General features: G+C 30.6%; 2 protein-coding genes across 8 annotated transcripts in view; one reads left to right on the top strand and one right to left on the bottom strand.

Moving 5' to 3' along the window:
* Positions 1-147: 147 nt before the first annotated feature.
* LOC111058342 (non-homologous end-joining factor 1) lies at positions 148-5,904 on the bottom strand. Of its 4 annotated transcripts, none has more exons than XM_022345957.2 (7): positions 5,727-5,904; positions 4,080-4,254; positions 3,460-3,654; positions 3,027-3,165; positions 2,282-2,432; positions 1,445-1,571; positions 148-899 (listed from the first exon to the last, which is right to left on the bottom strand). In XM_022345957.2, the coding sequence occupies exons 2-7, from the start codon at positions 4,221-4,223 to the stop codon at positions 774-776; spliced, it is 882 nt and encodes a 293-aa protein (XP_022201649.2). In that variant the 5' UTR covers positions 4,224-4,254; positions 5,727-5,904; the 3' UTR covers positions 148-773. The 4 variants fall into 4 exon arrangements, with proteins under 4 accessions (XP_022201649.2, XP_022201581.2, XP_039290529.1 ...); XM_022345889.2 differs by lacking the exon at positions 5,727-5,904 and adding an exon at positions 4,818-5,024; XM_039434595.1 differs by lacking the exon at positions 5,727-5,904 and adding an exon at positions 4,848-4,983.
* LOC111061392 (abl interactor 2) overlaps positions 4,287-13,034 on the top strand; it is a 40,610-nt gene continuing 31,862 nt past the window's right edge. The window contains exons 1-4 of one of the 4 annotated variants that reach the window (XM_039434593.1): positions 4,287-4,441; positions 6,422-6,594; positions 9,087-9,254; positions 9,710-9,857. In XM_039434593.1, coding sequence (XP_039290527.1) covers positions 4,426-4,441; positions 6,422-6,594; positions 9,087-9,254; positions 9,710-9,857 — 505 coding nt within the window. In that variant the 5' untranslated portion in view covers positions 4,287-4,425. Of the gene's footprint in view, positions 4,442-4,470; positions 4,512-4,964; positions 5,167-6,421; positions 6,595-9,086; positions 9,255-9,709; positions 9,858-13,034 lie in introns of those variants that run through there. The other 3 variants (XM_039434594.1, XM_039434591.1, XM_039434592.1) reach the window with 3 other exon arrangements.

Consider the following 13,034-nt stretch of genomic DNA (forward strand, 5'->3'; position numbering starts at 1 on the left):
TTTTTTCTTTTAAATCTGTGATGATCATAGGCCATGTAAAACAATCTTCGATCACATGAAAATTGGAATGGTTGATCTGACATCAATCTAACTAAATTGATTTTTACTGAAGCTTTATCAGTGAAATATCATTGAAAATACGGTTTGTTAGTTTGCATAATTTTTATTCAATCAACGTACACAATTAAATCTCTTAAAATACAATTATTCAAATTTTACTATATAAATAAGCCCCAATCAATTTCAACTCAATTTAAACTAACTAAATTAATTTTCACTTGAGCTATATTACTAAAATATCATTGAAAATGTTGCATAACTTATTCAATCAACATAGATTCAATCAAATCTTGTAAAATACACTTTTAAAATTTTAATAGATAAATAAAATAATATAATTTCAAGTAAAGTTTCTCAAGAGTATGATACAGAACAATAATAGTGCATTTGTTTGAAATGCAGATGCTTGTTCTACAATGCTTGTATCAACTTAAAATGGGAATGGTGGTTTTTTCAACTAGAACATATAAATGTTTTGACATATTTTTATTGTAGGCTTACAGGTCATTCTCGATCTTGAGTTTGTATTAAAAATACTAAGTTATACAATTGATAATTTCAAAACTCTCATTTTAAATACGGACAATACTACAAGGACACTATCACTGACACCTCATCGAAATACTTTTTGTTAGCTGCTAAAGAATAGTTTTTTATTTGTGTTATTGATCATGATTTACTTTGGAACGGCCTGCGATGATACAAGAGTGAAATCAGAACATATCTTGAATTCTTGAACGTTTTTTCTTAGTTGGAGATTTTTCCTTCTTCGCAGAAGTTGTAGAAGCTGCTTGATTCGGTATACTGAAGTAAGTTTCGTCATCATCTTCATCATTATCCTGAAAATCGGAAAGTCAATCAGAATGTGTATCCGGTTAACGGAAGAGGTTAAAAGAGACATTCGACCCGAAATATTTTATGCGATATAAAGATTAAAATTTGCGGAAATAAAGTGACTGGAGCAACTAGAAAATGTACTCATCTATTTCATTATGCATGACCAACTGCAAGTAATAATCCCTTTTTGTTCAACTATTTTTAACGACACTACAGTCTAATATTTTTGAATATTCGTTATTAAAACTAGTACTCACTGTGGAGCGCTTTCGGATTTTTAGAATCCATTTTCAACACTGAAAGTGTATAATCGGAATAGAAAATGTAATTTTAAGGTGACAATAATCAAATTACGAAAAATTCACTTTGCAAGATAAATCATACAAGTAGAATTGATTTAAATTTTTCTTCAAGTATGATAGGTACGTAGAGCTTCCCATTCATTCCTATTCCTATTTATAATGTGTTTTTGTTATTATGTGGCATTCTACTGCATAGAAATATTCAATTTTCTTATGATTCAATAACAATAATTGTTTTGAGTTACCTGCTCATAGACAATCCCTGCACCACGTTTACTCTTAGTTTTCTTAGGAGATTTATTGTCCTTATCAGAATTTGATCCCTTAGTCTGCTCTTTTTCAGGAGCTTCCTTTCCTGTTTCTGTAGCAGTCCTGTGAAATCAAAATTGAATCGAAAATGAGTTTTAGAAGAGATTTAGAAGAGACTTATCTAGTCCTTGAGGTACTTTGAACGGTTATAAGTAATATTTATAAAATGAAACTCATATAATGAATACTATTCATCACTAGCTGGCCCGGCGAACTTCGTACCGCCAAATAGTTGATGCATCTCTTGACAAACTTTAGCTGGATGGCCTGTGTGGCCGGCTCACAAATCTTATAAGGATTACATGTAAACTTTGAAGAACCGTAGGAAAGAATCCTGAAGTCGGACTATAAATTTGATAGGCCATAAACCTGGTCCTGAACATAACGAACACAATTGAAAAAATCATCAAATTCTGTGCACACATAAAAAAGTTATTGAATGTCAAAATTTGAGGCTCGATTTTTATTTATATAGATGTAGAATTGAGGATTTAACCATGTTTCCAGAAAACCTACTGAAGTTGCAGGATTTTCAACTCTGACAATGTTTTTTTCACTTGGGAACTCACACTAAAGGCTTTGCCACCTCACAAGGAAAATGAACAAGTTGAATCCAGAATGGATTTATCACATTTCTATTGAAGCACTCACTTTCTTGAATAACTTGTTTTTGCTATATTTTATTTTTGAACTAACCAGCATGCAGTACTAGTACTAAAGTAGGAATATATAAGCTGAATTCAGTGACCAACATCATTTAATTTTCGACTTACTCTATATTTTTTGAACACTCCTCGTACAGTTCATTGCAGTTATCGATAAAAGAAGTTGTTGGGCAAATACTTTTTCTGCGTTTTTGAACATCTTCGTTAGAAACGTTTTTCAAGAATTCCTCCTTAATGAATGGTTTTGTTTCAACGTTTTCTGTAAAAAAGTAACAACTTCAATCAGTATCAAGTAGGCTAGGTAAAACTCAAATTCATAATCTTTTTCATTTTCAAAGTATCTACTTTTTATTATGTCAGAATGTCACTGCTGTGCCGTGCTAAAAATAAAAAGTGGAATCAACAATGTTCAAGTGTTTTAATTGAAAGTTAAGTAGGTTGGCAAATAGATCATTATTCGGTACGGTACTGGATTGTTGGAAGTGTGAGGTAATTTTGGGTAGAAGTCATTGAAAGTTTGAATATATTTTTAAAATAATTATATTTATCTTTATAAATATATCAAATCTATTTAATTTTATCTTTATATATAAATCTTAATATATTAATTTGTCTTTATCAAATATTTTTATTTGTACCTGTTGCACAAAAGCCGGTTATATTTTAATCCTGATTGGTTTTTGTGAAATTAATCACGGTTGAAATCAAACCGGCTTTTGTGCAACCGGGCCTGAGTCTTTCAAGTAAAAACGGAAATTGGTTTTGAACACTGTAATTTCCCGTTTGATTTTGAGTTCACTTGCAGTGATAAAAATACCTTTAATAAAAAATTAGATTCCTATACAATACACACTTCTTGTAATTTTCATTCCGCTCATCTTGTACTCTTCAATTTCAATATCTTTTTTGTTCAACAAACCAAATAGTTCATTTTGCTGATCCTTCAATTCTTCTACCATCCGGATTAGAGGCGAGGTCATTTGTTTAAAAAACTGGAACAGAATAAGATGAAGTCCTATAATAACAACCCATTTTTTCTTAGATCATCTTATAAAAAAACTGTAAAAGAATTTTTGCCTTACGGTATATATATTTTTGTCACTACACAGTATACTACAATATATATAAATATATAACTACAAAAACGTTTATTAAACTTAGTGTGGTTCCTACCCATTGAACATTTTATAGAAAAATGGTAATGAAGTTTTCAACTATCGGTTAATATTTTTAATTATTTAACATTTTAATAAAATCTTTCCCACTGTAAGAAAGCTAATATTTACCATTTCTGGAGATCCTAGTGAGAGAGAAAATTTCATCTTGAAGATAACTCCTCCCAAATAAGAGGAAATTGCAAGTTCAATTTGCCCATTGCTTTCTGTAATTGTTGTTCTTACATCAGAGCTCTCTAGTTCAACAAGCTCCTTAATTCTTTGAATTAGAATCTCAGACGATGCTTCATAAAGCGGATTCATATCCTGAAAAAATTAGGATCTTAATGTAGGCTATACTGAAATGTTAGCACTGGATAACTAGAATCATTTACCATTCATTAGGTTGATAAACATGATAATTCTGGTTTTCTGGTTGGCTCCTGCAATATGCTACGCTTTTGAGAAGACCATCATACATTTTTATAAACAGAAAATAGTTTCTAGTGGTTCAGAAGTCCGAGCACAGTATACATATGGTCAGAGCTCAGTCTAAAACTGTTGGGTTTCATCAAATAGTTTTTTATATTCATCACGCAAATAAATACGTTTCAAATATTCAGTTTATTTTAATTTATTCCTATCGACCTGGATAAAGAAGATAATTACAATAAAATTGATGGATCTTTGATATAATATATACGGTAGTATATATAAATATAAAAACCAATGTATGTGGCAACTTTACTCACCTTACATCTTTGAAGAAGTTTATCTTCTGACAAATCTTCAATCCATATTTTTAAAAGATCGGTTATATAGATATGAAACTGGCTTCCATCTTTTGAATTCCTTAACAAGTATAATTTCTCATCGATTATGATTTGCTTCCACATCGTCAACTCTCAATTTTTTGAAAATTTGGCGCTAAAAGCAACACGATCAATAGTTCAGAAATTCCCCTGTAGAGCTGATATTAGGAAAGCAAAAGCAGACAGAAGACAAAAATTAAACAAATTGGATCCATCCGGCAGATTTGTCGGTGATATTTCACCTTATTTGTAATCAGTTTTGGATCGAATAGATTACAGAACAGAGATGTACTATTACCAAGGTAAGCAAGCATAAACAAATCAATCAGTGATTATTAAACAATTGGGTTTTCAAGTTGTCAACTGTCAGATGTAATTGGTATTTTATTTTCTACTTCTTTATTTTATCCTAATATTAGAAGTTTTATCAAAGCACTTTGATATTTTTTATTATTCGATATATTAAATCTAAACAAAATGTACAAATAAAATGTAAAAAACTAGAAAAGTAATAGGAAGGTTATGTTTAGGTTGTAATCTACTAATGAAAAATGTTCTATATTCTTAAAACTTTTTCCCGGATTCTAGCAAAATGTTTGTCCTTTAATTTCTTGAAAACAACAGATAAATCCAATTATAATTTACATTTCAAGTAACATCTTTAATATTTTCTCTTACCTATTTGAATTTTGTCAATTTGTAACTTACGGTGCAGTATACACAGATATTGATTAAGAAGCACACAGACACTTTAATAGTTTATCTAATCAGTGAATGCAATGATACAACTTCTTCAATAAGATTATTTTGTAAGGAAGAAGTATTCATTAACATTATAAAATTTAATATTATGGAAATGTGATTCTTCGTAGTACGCCAACTCTCCGCTTGAGCTTAAGTAGCTAACTAACTTACGGTACCTGTTTTTTAACCTATAATTTATTGTGCAAATTATAAAGTTTTATTACGGCATGTAAAATATTCTTCAAATATAAGTCAACTATGTGGGATTCGGCTTTTAAATTGAGTGAGTGATTGACTATGAACATTTTAATCTGGTTGCTTGATTTTGAATAAAAATAACATTTCTGTTATGATAACGTACCGTTCAGGGAGTGGCCTTGACTTATTAAAGTTATAAAGTTTGTAGAACTTTTGTATCATCACAAATATTTCTAATATATTGTCGGTTACTGTAGTCTTTCATAAATTTATAAACTTATCAATATCGTTCAGATAAGTTATAGCCTACCTAACTATTCATTGTTTACTTTTTTATATTGTCTTGAAATAGATGATTATTACTCATCAATGTGTTTACTGTTTATGGAAATTTAATTGATTTTCAAAATAATGTTTTTTTGATTCAAATGCCATAAACAGTTTACTATCTGTACAGTATGTCTTCAACTACATATCTTTTGCATGGAATAGACAAATTGACTACCTACTATTTTAAACCACTAATTTACTGCTACAATTGTTTTTGTATATAGTGTATTTTTGTATAGTCATTCCTTATTAAAAGATTATAATTTAAGGAGGTACACTTTATTGCAGAATTTCTATAAGAGGAACCGAACTCACCTCCAAGAAGTCTTTTATCTTTATCTGCAAGGACTTATCCCCTTAAACTAGAATTCGAAATTTTAACATGTTTAATGTAACGTATGCAACTCATCTAAAACATAGACTTATTCACTTCCTATACAAACATACTTCTAATCTCATCTCATAATATTTTCCCTCATAATTTTACCTTTATTTTCCTCATATTATCTATTATTAATTTCCTGCTTCAAACAGAGTTAAACCAGCTTATTCTTTCTTTTAAAATTAATAGATTTCTGCTCAATAACCTCAATGCAATGTTATCTGGATTTAGTATCCTTGTTTTGTTAAATCATACAGCCTGTTACTTCTATAATTTAAAGAGCTAAAATCAAGGAAGGTTTTTATGTCTTCATTTGATCATTTATTGCTTATCTATATTCAGTTGTTTATGATTTATAGAAATGATAATTTAATAATATTCTCAAATCATAGAATTTATTGCAAGAGAAACAACAAGCTCGGCCAGAATCAATTATTCCCCAAAATTGTATTTTGTAATATTTTTACTCAATTTTATTCCTAATCTACAACCACGATTTGTTAAGGGTTCCTACTCTTTTCCATAAATAAAAAACTATTTTTAAATTTCAGACACTTGACAGACAGTTTATCTTTAGTTTTTTTTAACTTGCAGAAACTTTCCGATTATAACTTAATTTTTTTTATAGGAGGGGTTGATCCCAGTCGGGAATCAGGGCTGGGAAGTGACTCAGACAACATGGCGGAATTAGCTGCCCTCCTGAACACGGAGATCCCCGAGGGCCAGAACAGTCTCACCGACAGTCACACCAATCTGGAGCGAGTTGCAGAGTATTGCGAGGGCAACTATTTCCAGGTAACGGTATGTACATCAGCTTTTTCATTTTTTACTTTTTCTTTAATTCAATTTAACTCTTTATTATTCTCAACTTTAAACCTTATCACTTCGTACCAATAATATTGCTAGGGTAACTATTTCCATGCAACGTTATGTAAATCAGCTTCTTAATTTTTTTCCTTCTTGCCTGATTCTATTTTATTTGATTACCTCAACTTTCAAACCTTAAACCTTACCAACTCATAACAATAATATTATTCCTAATTATATAGACCAATCAAATATTACATCGGACCAAACAATAATTAAGGTAATTGATTTTATTGTTTTAATCGGTCCATTTGGGTATTAGTAAGAGTAATCTATGGTTTCCCAACAAAATTTCTGAAGGCATAACTTTTGGCAGCCTGAAAACCAAGAGATTTTGGTACTTTTTTCAGTTTTTTCACGATATCTCTAAAACCAATTGTTCAATCGATATTTTTGTTCTATTCTTTTTTAAAGAGCATTAAATTCTCTACAATTTTCATTCCCTAAATGTTTTTCTATCTCCGATAGGAAGTGAGTTATAACACGTTGAAAATTGTTAATTTTTTTCAACTTTGCGAAAAATCGCTAAATCCATGTTTTTTTCCTTTTCACTTCTTATAAAGTGATACGTGGTAATTTTTGATCGTAATTAGAGTATTACTAAGTTGTCAATACAGTCACTAATGATAGAGTAGGAACAAAAAAGGTATATTCTAGGGTGGTATTTAATTTATGAGACTCATGATTTGGCGCTAACTTCTTTTGGGTGAATTCAGACCAACTGCTAATTGCATTTTATAGCCAGTAAGATTGTCACTGACCTTATGAGCAACATAATAACACCATTACCACGATAAATTAATACCATAGACGACTTGAAAAGAAGTAATAATGAAAAATGCTGAGAAGGCACTCTGCTGTTCCATCCTCAACTGGACTATTTTTATGGAATCTACTCTAGTGAATACTATATTTTCCATACTATAATACTGTATAACATGCACTTTTTATTCCCAACAATGACCGTTTTTAGCAATTAGCAGTTGGTCTGAATTCACCCAAAAGAAGTTAGCGCCAAATCATGAGTCTCATAAATTAAATCACCACCCTAAAATATACCTTTTTTGTTCCAACTCTATCATTAGTGATTGTATTGACAACTTAGTAATACTCTAATTACGATAAAAAAATACCACATTCCACTTTATAGGAGGTGAAAAGGGAAAAAACATGGATTTAGCGATTTTCCGCAAAGTTGAAAAAATTAAAAATTTTCAACGAGCTATAACTCGCTTCTTATTGGAGATAGAAAAACATTTAGGAAATGAAAATTGTAGAGAATTTAATGCTCTTCAAAATAGAATAGAACAAAAATATCGATTGAACAATTGGTTTTGGAGATAGGCTATCGTGAAAAAAGTACCAAAATATCTTGGTTTTCAGGCTGCCAAAAGTTATGCCTTTAGAAATTTTCTTGGGAAACCATAGATTACTCTTACTAATACCCAAATGGACCGATTAAAACAATAACATCAATTACCTTAATTTTTGTTTGGTCGGGCCGCATTATAATGACTATTTGACTGGGCTAATACTGCTATCTAGTAACTTTCTATGTAAAAGTATATGGATTTTTCTTTAGTTCGATTCATGCATGGTTTATTCCAGTATCCAATCAACTAGTTTATATGTCAATACGGTAATCATTTTTGTTACTTCCGCTCTTTCCACTTCATTTCATTTTCATTTCCAAATTTGAAAATTTCGAAAGCAACATACTTATAATTATATTATTACCTTAGTGTTTTAGTTAGAATTTCAAAATAAAGTATTTTAATAGGGCTAGCTGAATATTTAATTATAGAAAATCACTCGTATTTACCCATGCAGATATCAACAAGGTTACTTGTGTAAATTTATTTACACTAGTTAATATTTATTATTAATTTATTGTTATGTTTTATTATTTATTTCAAAATAATTAGAAAACTATCAGTCTATTGTAGTCTAATAATCTTTCCACTTATATATTTATATTTTTAAGAATTGAAATTTCATCTTGTAATTCAACTTATAAGATGTCTTTCGTTTATTTTAAACTTTTCAGTAATTAGTAATATTACACTTTTTTTTTAATAATTTTCTCACATTAATAGAAAAATATTCAGAGCAGCCGTCCAGAATTGAAATCGCAATTATGATCTTTGGGAGAAAGTGTGCACATTTTTACTGTATTACATCTATCATAATTTTAGTTTTACATTAATTTATAGTTTATTCATGTACAGTGCTATTTTGTTTTGTACCACTATGGGTTTTGTTAGACTCAGTGGAAATCATCATATTGTATAGGTAAATAAATAAAGTGGCTAGAAATAGATATTGCTAATATTTATAGGGCGTAAATTCAAGTTTTAAATGATTGAAGAATTGAACCATGTTGAAATGAATTGATGAATACAAAGAATTATTTTCTGATTTCACAGGCAGAGAATAAAAGAATAGCTTTGGAAGAAACAAAAAACTACACTACACAATCTCTGGCGAGCGTGGCATACCAGATCAATACTCTGGCTTACAACTTTCTTCAGTTGCTCGATTTACAAACGTCACAGTTGGCTGAAATGGAGAGTCAAATGAATCACATTGCACAAGTACGTATAAAATAGGAGTTTTCATCGCGATTATCCAGATTGCATGCTATCCAAGGATCAGTTAGTCGCGATTCATCTATATTTTATATCAGTGAGCCTTAATATTGATTGCATGTGCATGTATAAGATAGAAAAATAGTAGGCCTAATTCATTCTTATGTTGAACCATTCAACAAGATGCGGTTACCCTATCATTTTTCATTGTCTTTTGTAGGCCTGGTTATACTGAGGAATATTGTGTTTTTGAAATTATGTGTTTGAATTTATAATATTCAGTTAACTCAGGCATTTTTTACCGTTGTGAGTCATATTAGTATTTTAATCGGTGAATTTAGCATTGCCTTGAAATCTATCTTACAAACCTAGTATTGATAAGCTAATCAGGGTTAATATACGTAAAACGTAAAGAGTATTGTTATATAGATTTGACTCTTAATCGTTGAAATGTTTTACAGACAGTTATGATCCACAAGGAGAAAGTGGCACGAAGGGAAATCGGAGTGCTGACTGCCAACAAAACTACTAACAGACAATTCAAAATTATCGCCCCGGCAAATCCAGAAAAGCCCATCAAATATGTCAGGAAACCCATAGACTATACCGGTAAGTTGATGTGTCACTGAATTAAATAATATTCGTTGGTTTTTCTAGCTACAAATAAAATAATCGTTTATTGTCATAAAACATACAATATGTTGAGACAACCGTCATTATTCATTAAAAAAATTACAAAGTTGAATAACTTGACTATCACAGTCAACATTAGGCCTACGCCCACTTCACACTACATCTCATACATTATCGTGTAACTACAGTATTTCAAAATTTCTCCTTTCTGAAGTGATTTTATTCCAACTTCTGTTCATGAGTATTTTCAACCTCTGTTCATGAATCACATAAGTCGGAGTTTTTGAAAATTAGGGAAGAAAATGACAAGCTGAAAAAGACTGTTCATCTTCTTGATGACAAAATCAAAGATATGGAACAGTTTAGCAGAAAAGACAACATAGAAATTACAGGTGTTCCGTACAACCGAGGTGAAGATTTATATGGTTTGTTGGACAGAATCGCTGCCGTTATTGATGTCAACTACAACATAAACTTTATTTCAACCGTGCACCGCTTAGGCGTGACTAACGAACGTCCCAATCCACCTATAATTGTCAAGTTCATATCTAGAGACTACAAGTCTTCGTGGATAGGAGCTGCACGGGCCAATCGCAAGAAACTGACAGCTGCTTCGCTATCCATCAACTGGCCCCCAACCTCTGTGTACGTCAACGAGCATCTTTCCCCAACCAACAAATTCATCCTGGGAAACGCGAAACGTCTCGTCCGCGAGAAAAAACTTGCAGCTGCATGGACAAGGGATTGCAGAATATACGTCAAGAAGTCTGCAGAGTCCGGAGCACCAATCACGCTGATCAAAACTATTCAGCAGATGGAGAACTTCACGACAGATGCGTCGGTCAACGTCAGCGTCGACGCCTCGGGCTGAGGATGAGTACAACAATTATAATTTCTATACAATTAAACTGTGACTGGACTTTGGATTATGTTAAACTCTCACCTAGGATAAGAACTCTATTTGTTTTTTTTTCATCCTTCAAGTTATGAACTCAAATATCTAGGTTTTATTCTGATAGTCTAATTATTATATATATATATATATATATATATATATTATATATATATATATATATATATATATATATTCTAATATCTATAATCATCTTAATATCTTCAACTCTATGACATTTTTTATAACAAAATAGAAGTGAATCACCCAGTTATTAGGCTACACTATAAGTACATTAATATAGAAAAGCTACTTTTGAATGAAGAGAGTTGTTTCTACTTAGTTGTTGCGACTACTAAATAGCGGCAATCTGAGAATCGTAGATTGGAGAAGATACGGAACCAGACGTGGTTTGTTTTTCCGAACTTGAATTTACTAAAATATACGATATTATGATCTTATAAGGGACCTTCAATTTTCCAATGTTCGCAATATTCACACAATTCTAGGTCATAGTAATTGCATTATTGTCGATATTCCTCTTTATACTATCATCAAGAAGTGTAGCGCCAACTATCTATGGCAGACAGATACAATATTTATATCAATCTCTCATGAATAGTTTCCCACGTTCCTACAGTAGAATTACTCAAAGTAATTCTGAGCCCAGTAGGCAATTTAGCTTCAATAATACAAATACAGCATATGCAGCTTATGCAGGTATATATATATATATATATTATATATATATATATATATATATATATATGTATATATATATATATATATATTCTAATATCTATAATCATCTTAATATCTTCAACTCTATGACATTTTTTATAACAAAATAGAAGTGAATCACCCAGTTATTAGGCTACACTATAAGTACATTAATATAGAAAAGCTACTTTTGAATGAAGAGAGTTGTTTCTACTTAGTTGTTGCGACTACTAAATAGCGGCAATCTGAGAATCGTAGATTGGAGAAGATACGGAACCAGACGTGGTTTGTTTTTCCGAACTTGAATTTACTAAAATATACGATATTATGATCTTATAAGGGACCTTCAATTTTCCAATGTTCGCAATATTCACACAATTCTAGGTCATAGTAATTGCATTATTGTCGATATTCCTCTTTATACTATCATCAAGAAGTGTAGCGCCAACTATCTATGGCAGACAGATACAATATTTATATCAATCTCTCATGAATAGTTTCCCACGTTCCTACAGTAGAATTACTCAAAGTAATTCTGAGCCCAGTAGGCAATTTAGCTTCAATAATACAAATACAGCATATGCAGCTTATGCAGGTATATATATATATATATGTATATATATATATATTATATATATATATATATATGTATATATATATATATGTATATATATATATATGTATATATATATATATATATTATATATATATATATATTCTAATATCTATAATCATCTTAATATCTTCAACTCTATGACATTTTTTATAACAAAATAGAAGTGAATCACCCAGTTATTAGGCTACACTATAAGTACATTAATATAGAAAAGCTACTTTTGAATGAAGAGAGTTGTTTCTACTTAGTTGTTGCGACTACTAAATAGCGGCAATCTGAGAATCGTAGATTGGAGAAGATACGGAACCAGACGTGGTTTGTTTTTCCGAACTTGAATTTACTAAAATATACGATATTATGATCTTATAAGGGACCTTCAATTTTCCAATGTTCGCAATATTCACACAATTCTAGGTCATAGTAATTGCATTATTGTCGATATTCCTCTTTATACTATCATCAAGAAGTGTAGCGCCAACTATCTATGGCAGACAGATACAATATTTATATCAATCTCTCATGAATAGTTTCCCACGTTCCTACAGTAGAATTACTCAAAGTAATTCTGAGCCCAGTAGGCAATTTAGCTTCAATAATACAAATACAGCATATGCAGCTTATGCAGGTATATATATATATATTCTAATATCTATAATCATCTTAATATCTTCAACTCTATGACATTTTTTATAACAAAATAGAAGTGAATCACCCAGTTATTAGGCTACACTATAAGTACATTAATATAGAAAAGCTACTTTTGAATGAAGAGAGTTGTTTCTACTTAGTTGTTGCGACTACTAAATAGCGGCAATCTGAGAATCGTAGATTGGAGAAGATACGGAACCAGACGTGGTTTGTTTTTCCGAACTTGAATTTACTAAAATATACGTAGTTATAGACGTAACTTTGACGAATTTTCAAC

Source organism: Nilaparvata lugens, chromosome 8 (genome assembly GCF_014356525.2).
Source record: "Nilaparvata lugens isolate BPH chromosome 8, ASM1435652v1, whole genome shotgun sequence".
Taxonomy (NCBI): domain Eukaryota; kingdom Metazoa; phylum Arthropoda; class Insecta; order Hemiptera; family Delphacidae; genus Nilaparvata; species Nilaparvata lugens.